General features: G+C 39.5%; 1 protein-coding gene across 1 annotated transcript; it reads left to right on the top strand.

Annotated features, from left to right (window-relative positions):
* The first annotated feature begins 559 nt into the window (after positions 1 to 559).
* On the top strand, positions 560 to 6541 carry irx2a (iroquois homeobox 2a). Its single transcript, XM_038297383.1, has 3 exons — positions 560 to 1117; positions 2318 to 2723; positions 3236 to 6541. The coding sequence occupies exons 1-3, from the start codon at positions 878 to 880 to the stop codon at positions 4093 to 4095; spliced, it is 1506 nt and encodes a 501-aa protein (XP_038153311.1). The 5' UTR covers positions 560 to 877; the 3' UTR covers positions 4096 to 6541.
* The last annotated feature ends 1494 nt before the right edge of the window (positions 6542 to 8035 follow it).

Raw genomic sequence — 8035 nt, 5'->3', positions numbered from 1 at the left:
GAGGTGAATGCGACTCCTGCAGGCCTGAGTGTGCTTTAACCTGAGGTGCGCTCACACTGCTCTGGCTGCTTGCATATGATTAAATGAGCACCTGCCTGTCAGAAGACATTTAATATTTCTATTTTGAACGAATCCAACTATTTAACTTGCAGGTTAGAAAGTTTGAAGAAGTTGATGGAAATTGGAGCATTCCCTGTTTGTCGTTTTTTCTAATGTAATTAAAAAATATGAACAATTCGTAAACTTATAAAGTTTAGTCCCCCCCTCCCAAAAAAAAGTAAGAAAAAAGACAAACAAAAAAACAGCACTTAACATATCTAGACTAGAACATCTATCCAGAATAAACCAAGAGATGGATAGGTCTATAAAAATCCAAACAAGCAAACGAAAAATGAAATTGCGTCCTCTCTAGTTTAGTATAGAAGCTTCTCCTTCCCGTGTGGAGTGCTGGTTTTGTTCGGAGGCTCCATTTCTATCCAACACAAAGGGGGCGGGGATGGGATATTCAGATGAGCCGGAGTGACAGCTCCAGTTCCCCCCAATGCTCTGTGTGTGTCTGAAACTCAACTGGCTCCTTCCCTCCCAACTCCTCACTTCATAGCGCCGCGCACTAAAAACATCGGACGCTAGGGGATCAAGACGCATGCCACATTACCTCTATGTGGGCACTTTAACAGATCTTTCGGGGGGTTTTTTCTCAGTAAGGGGGCTGTTGAGGGAGGCCTTTTTTACTTTCACTGTTTGATGACTGTTTGCACAGCTGATAATTGAGTTGATTGTTTATATTTTAGCCGTTGTTATCCACCGCCTTGTGCGCCCCTTTTTCCCTACTGCTTTTTTTGTGGGGGGGGATCGGTGAACTGTACTGCGCTCACCAATGTCCTATCCTCAGGGTTACCTCTACCAGCCCCCAGGCTCTCTGGCTCTTTATTCGTGTCCGGCTTACGGGGCTTCGACTCTGGCTGCTCCGCGGAATGAGGACTTGGCGAGATCGTCCTCTGGCTCAGCCTTCAGCCCGTATCCAGGCTCGGCCGCTTTCTCCGCCTCGGCTGGTGCGGGGTTCTCCAGCCCACTGTCATACTCCACAGATCCTGCGACGGGATTCCCATCCTACATGGTAAAATAACTAATGTATGTTACCGCACATTATAAAGTAGTGGATTTCTCTGTTTTAGTCGGCGCACAGTCTTAATCGTGTCCCCCAAAAATGGACGTTTTGCAATATTTGCTTTTTTTTCATTTCCAGATCAGTAAGTGCGAACTTCTTCATTGAGATCTATGAATTTATATGAAGTGGTGTCTTGGAAGAGGCTCTTACTTTCAAAGTCATTCAACCGCTCCACTTAAATGGGATTTTAGGCATGAGCTGAAGATTGAAATAGCTTGACCACCGCTTAACTCTCGCTGCGCAGCTTTGCCAAATAGTTTTATTCTGACAAGTTTAGAATCCTAAAGGAAGATATTTGTGACATACACAAAATAATATATTATATTTTCTGGTTTTAAAATAGATGCAATTGATATGTTGTTCTTAAGTTGTCCCATTTTTGTAAAAAAAGAAAAAGAAAAAGCAATGATCATGTCAAAAGCGCTCAAGAGCGTTTTTTTTTTTTTTTTGGAAGAGGTGTATATCGAGTGATTTGTTAATGGGATTTGCAGTTCTGCAAGGAGAGGATTTGTCAACCTATTAGGAAAGAAACAACAGAACAAAACAAAAAGTAAAAACAGGAAATGTTTTGACTTTATGAAAATGAGCAAGTTAATGGGTGATTACGCAAAATTACATTTCCATCAGTGTGATCCTCACTGCCGCATTATCTGGAGCTCTGTTATTAGCTAATCCGATAATGATCTTAACCAACTATTTAGCATTAAATTATTCTTGTTTTTTGTGTTTTTTTTTTTCTGGAGGGGAGGGGGGTGCGGCCTGCTTTTACGCACGGCATTTGGACTGTACTCCTTGCAGCTCATTTTCTTTTATTTTACTTGGCAACTTGTCTAAGGTATTTATTCCATCGGCATACAATGGAATAACTAAGACATGTGACATGCTTATCATTTTTTTTTTTTTGCTTATTTTGAGTTGCATGTTTTAAACTGCTTATTAATGTAACTTTAATAAAACGACTTACAATCGAATAAAACACATATTTTTTAATGCGTAATTGTTGTTGTACCATCAATTTTTTATTTCAAACAGAGACGCACAGATAGGTTTTTTATATTTTTAAACCAAATTTAAATCAATGTTGTAACTCAGTTGGAAAAATTCCCTAATGGAAACGTGACTTGTTCCCAACTTTTTCTCCCCCTGAAGTCTTCTCCGTATGACGCGCACACAGCGGGCATGGCCGGGGCGCTCAGTTACCATCCATACGGGAGTCCGGGGTATCCCTACCAACTAAACGACCCGGCTTACCGCAAGAACGCCACCAGGGACGCCACGGCCACTTTGAAGGCCTGGCTACAGGAACACAGGAAGAACCCGTACCCGACTAAGGGAGAGAAGATCATGCTGGCCATCATCACTAAGATGACCCTGACACAGGTCTCCACCTGGTTCGCGAATGCCAGAAGGAGACTGAAAAAGGAAAACAAGATGACCTGGGCGCCCCGTAGCAAGAGCGAGGACGAGGACGAAGAGGACGGAGACGGAGAGAGGAAGGAGGCGGAGCGCTCTGACAAAACCCTGGATAACAGCGAGGCTTCGGCAGAGGACGAAGGTGGGGTGTGATGTGGCAACACGCAGAGCCAATGATCAAATTAACTATTGAAGCTTGTACACGAGCAGGCACACTCCCTCCCCCTTCTACCCACGCTCATTTATGACATAGGATTAATGTCTTTTAGGAATATTAAGAATATATAAAGAAAGTTTAATTATTACCAAAAACATGGCGACAAATTATTAGGGCCAAAACGATGCCACTCTAAGTTTCCTGAAGGGCCTTTTATTTTTTTTATAACAACAGTGATACACACTTTGTTATTATATATGTAAAACATATAGGCTAGGCCTATATTTTTTTACAATAATAAATTATATTAATCTTTAATCATTTTTTTATATAATTTGAAATCTAACCAAAAAGTTTGATGCACTGTTAATTATCTAAGTTCAAAAAGTTTTGTTTTCTAGATTTTGTTGTTTGCGTTTTTGTTTATTTTTATAGTTTTTATCTTTTTTTTTTTGTTTGTTTTTTGTAATTATTTACATTTTCTCCTCTTGTCTCAGGCATCAGTTTGCACGTCGACACCCTGACGGACCACTCGTGTTCTGCGGAGTCTGACGGGGAAAAGGTCGGCTGCGCATCCGAGCTCAGCTCCGATGTGGACAAGTGTAACGTGGACAGCGTGGATCAGAGCCGCGGCCGTCGCGAAGGTCTCTCCCCCAAACCCGTCACCTCGTCGCCGCTGACGGGCGTGGAAGCTCCGGTTCTCACCCATCACCATCATCAGCACCACCACCTCCATCACCTTCACCACCTCCACAGCCAGCGGGAGGATTTGACTCGCAGCCTCATGAACTGTAACGCCAGTAAGTTGTCTTCCTGCCTGGACAACAGGCCCAATTCGTCCGGGGCGCCTCAGAATCTTTCAGCAAAACCCAAACTGTGGTCTCTGGCCGAGATTGCTACCTCGGACCAAAAGCAGCAGCATCAGCAACAGGGGCAACCGGAACAACCGAGCTGCCCCTCCTCCAACAGCGGACTCCTTACTCCCCCGACGCCCTCCGCTACTACACCGGCTGCCAGCTCCCCTTCACTTTACCCGACCCCCTCCATCCTCGGAAGACCTATTTATTACACTTCCCCGTTTTATAGCAATTATACAAACTACGGCAACTTTAGCCCCCTGCAGGGGCAAGGGATCTTGCGGTACACCAACTCCGCTGGAGTGAGTTTGGCAGCCGCCGCGGCCGCCGCAGCGGCTGCAAACGAGGGTCTGAGCGCCTCTCTAAGGGCTTCAGAGGCTGGCGCGGAAAACAAACTCAAGCCAGACTCCCCCCCGTTCAAAAATAACTCAAACCAGATTGCTGCAGTCGAGCAGCAGCATTTCAGAGCCACAAATATAGAAGCAAAGAAAGGTACGTAATGTGGAGAACTCTAAAATAAAAAAACTCAAGATCCTTTTTTTTTTCTTTTTATTATTATTATAATCTTGAAATTGTATTTCACATGAGCAGTGGTTCAAACATGCAATTGTTTAAATGTTTTCAATGCAAAACAACTGTTCTGCTTTTGCTCACTTTCGTGTGTCATTACTTTCTTGTAGGGAGAGTTTGCCTTGCATTAAAAAAACAAAAAATTGGAAAGTTGGAGGTTTGATTCTGGAGTAAGAATAAGCGACACTTAACCACATTCATATACTTGTGTTATTTTTAAGAGACTCGTGGTCTCAAGAGAAAATGATAACATATTTTTAAGGAAAAAGCATCCAGCAGCCTCGTCTCTTAATAATTTCAGTTTATTATTCACATTTAGAATTTTACTCATTAAAAAAAAAAAGATATCTATTTCTCAGAGGAATAAGACAACAAGCTTGGCTTCGAAAAGTAACAAGATCATTTAGCACAAAATTAACGTGCAAAATGAAGCATCCACAGTATATTAGTAAAGGATAGGCCTCAAACAAGCCCAACCACGCACACATACCCAGACTCACACCCACAGAAACGCTCATAAGTGTATGTTTTGAATCCAAAAGCAGAGAAATGTTGCCATAGCTTTGAGCAGGAATTCTATTTTTATTGTTTCCTTTGTGTGTGTGTGGGTGTGTGTGTGAGGGGGCACAGAGAGAGTGTGGTGTGTGCACAGTGGGCTTCAAACCTTATCTTTCAGCTTAGGATAATTATAATTACACAGGGTCAGCCAAATGCAAACAAATTAGCTTGCTCTGCACAGTCTTAGTCCAACTTCAACAAGTCTTTAAATGTCACTTTCACAGATAAAACCAACTGTTAGAATTTGGCCAATAAAATTGGTGCAAAAGGATGAATTTTATTTATGAGGACTTGCTTTGTTAATGAGTAGCAATTTAAGTTTAACAGCTTAAAACTTACTAAAAAAAAGAAATTTCCAACAATTAAAAAGAATAAATAAATATTAAATTAATTTTGAACTACATCTAACCTTTTTTCATATTGTATGGCTTCCATTTATCAATTTAATTGAAGAAGACAAAAATCATTAAACTTTTTAAATCTGGTCTAACATGATGAAATGTAACTTTGTCCCTGACAGCCACAGATGTGCTGGTTATTGGCAACAACTACCTCAGGGTTAGGAAGCTCAGATTGTTTGCAAATTTAACTTTAGCATTAGTGTTGTTAAACTTAAAGCTGGATGTAAACAAACTACTAAAATCATACAAGCCATGAGCCTCGTGGAAGGTCTTAATATACAATATTATGGTGAGAAATAATTTTCTTTAAAAAATTCTCAGCTGGATCCAAAATGACAAGTGAGATTAGGTAATTATCTGACATCAAAATGATCTGTTAAATTCTAATAAGATGCTTAGGTAGGAGTTGTTACCCAACTAAATTAGCAAAGTATCACATTTCCACAACATGTTTAATTAAAATTGAAGTAATTTTAATAGCTGATATTCAATTCCCTCAAATATACATTTTTACAGTGTGGGTGATTTTGAGGATTGCTTACCTTTCATATGTGCTGTTGCAGAAATTGTTCAATAGGATTTAGGGTACTGGTTATATTTTTAATTTTAAGCACTTGCAATTTCATTTGCTTTGATTTTTCTAACTAAAGCAGTGTGAGAATTTTTTTTTTTTCAAGGATATTTATTTGGATTCTGTTTTTATGATATATATTTCCTTGTCCTGCAGATAGGTGTCACAATTGCTCAGAATATAAAGCTTGGAAAAGAAAGGCTTTAACATTTTTAGTCACATGCTTAAACCCTCATGACCTTTTGCTCCAAACTAGGGATCTAGTGCCACCATATTTTATTCTTTTTTTTAAATGTTGCTGCTAGGTCTTTCACAGGTTTAGATTTTCAGTCGGGCGCATTACATTGTATTGTTTCCTTCTTTATCATTATTGATAACCTCCCATAATATGTGATATAAATGTTATTTCTCAGGTTCCTCTTGATTGCATATTTGCCACGTTATATTATGATTTGTTATATATCTGTGTGGAAAAACAACATATGGCCTAGGAAATGTAGTTAGGGGAAAGGGAGGAGACTTCTTAGGACGCTGAGCTGATCTGAAGTGAACTTTGAGGACTTCAGAGTGGAGTAGCCTACATTTGATATTTATTTTTTTAAAACAACAGCAAAACAATGCCTATAATTTATGCAAGTTGTATTGCAAAGGTGGAAAACTGACATCCTCTGTTTTGTAAATATAAATATGAATATATATATTATGGACTGTTCTTCTTTTGGGTGGGGACACACAATCAGGAGTACTTTTACTAATTTATATGACTGTAAATATATAATAAAAAGGTGGGGTGTTATATCCAATATAGAGAATGACAAAATATTAAACTCCTTTTCCCAACTATAACATACATTTTTCAGATTCTTTACTTTATTAATACAACTTGTGTTTAATACAGCTTTTTTTCTTTAGAATTATCCTCATTCATCGTTCTCTTATTATGTCAGTCCAGCACAGATGGGGTATGCTTGATGACTCATAGCATTCATAACTATTATGAGTTTTCACAGATTGCACAATCCATTCTTTCTAAATGGTCAATCATTTTCTTTTAGGGCCTCATTCTGCTCCCTTGGTCAAATATTCACAACCTTGATGGGGATAAACGACATACTTATTACACCCCCAACCCCCCTCCACTTTTTCTCTCCCCACTCTTGCCCTGCCGCACATTTATTTTTTCAGTGTGATTAATACAGCCGAGGGGACACATCGGGGGCATTATGGGCTCCCAGCGGGGCTGTCCCTGGAGCTTTTTCAGCCTGGTTCAGGACAGGTCAGCCCTGCCTGCTTCATTACAGCGCCAGAAGCATCGAGCGATCCATAAAAGTCTATCTAAGCATCTGCCAGCTTCAATGGGCTGTGTGATGGGGCCTAATCGGAGAGACTTCCCCCTGCTTTTCATCATGGGTTTGCTATTATAGAGTACAGCTAATTAAACAATTAGAACTCAAGCCCACTTCTGAGGATATTGATAAATCTATTCAGCTATTTTACATATTACCTTATTTCTACATTAATGTTGAATTATAAATTCCATACTTTTTTCAGTTTCAGTGTTTTTAAGAAACAAATAATATTCCCTCCCAGCATTTATTTTAGCTTAGATGTACTGTAAGTTGATGTGTAACGGCTAAAAAAACGAATAATTTGTTTAAAAAAATGAGACGAGTAAAATAAGGATTTTCAATACAGAAATCTTTTATAAAAACACATGCAATAGCCTATGCACTTATGAAAGACTACTGAGATGGCAGTTGCCCCAGAGACCGGCAGCCAGCTACAAAAGGTGATTAATTAAGTGGCTGCCCTCAAAGAGTAATATATCCACACATATGAATGAAATGATTAGTGGAAATAAAATTGGTGGAAAAGAGTGTTATCATATTCCTTATGTTAAGCCACTCCTGAAAAGGAGGTGCATTTTGCATGGGCTCAAAAGGACTAAAGCAAGGGTTGCTCTGCAGACCCTATTTTCAGATTAAAGTAAATCGTCCATTAAATGTTTAAAAGCTCAGTGATGATTTGTGTCATCTGCTGATGTTCCTGAGTGTTTCATCAAGTTCATCGTTAAAGCAGTGCCTCTATCTTCCAGGAAGTTTCTGAAGCACTTCAAAAAGTGCTTCAAAAAAAAAAAAAAAAAGAAAAAATGTCATTTTCAATGAGGACCTGCCAATGATGCCAAAAGTAAACCCCTGTCTAGGATATAATGGGTGGTATGAAGAGGAAGATAAGAGATACAACAGAAAATAGTCCAGAAGATGTAAATGCTGCTAATAAAGAAAACTTTCGTTCCTTAAAACCTCAACAGTATTAGAGCCTGATCACTACCATGCTGCA

This window comes from Cyprinodon tularosa, unplaced genomic scaffold (genome assembly GCF_016077235.1).
Source record: "Cyprinodon tularosa strain WSP-4 unplaced genomic scaffold, ASM1607723v1 ctg387, whole genome shotgun sequence".
NCBI classification, from domain to species: Eukaryota; Metazoa; Chordata; class Actinopteri; order Cyprinodontiformes; family Cyprinodontidae; genus Cyprinodon; species Cyprinodon tularosa.
This window is presented reverse-complemented; position numbering and strand designations above follow the sequence as displayed.

Coding starts and splice junctions, on each gene's coding strand:
- irx2a (XM_038297383.1), top strand. CDS start 878: ATGTCCTATCCTCAGGGTTACCTCTACCAGCCCCCAGGCTCTCTGGCT. Junction 1,118..2,317: donor CGGGATTCCCATCCTACATG/GTAAAATAACTA, acceptor CTCCCCCTGAAG/TCTTCTCCGTATGACGCGCA. Junction 2,724..3,235: donor GGCTTCGGCAGAGGACGAAG/GTGGGGTGTGAT, acceptor CTCTTGTCTCAG/GCATCAGTTTGCACGTCGAC.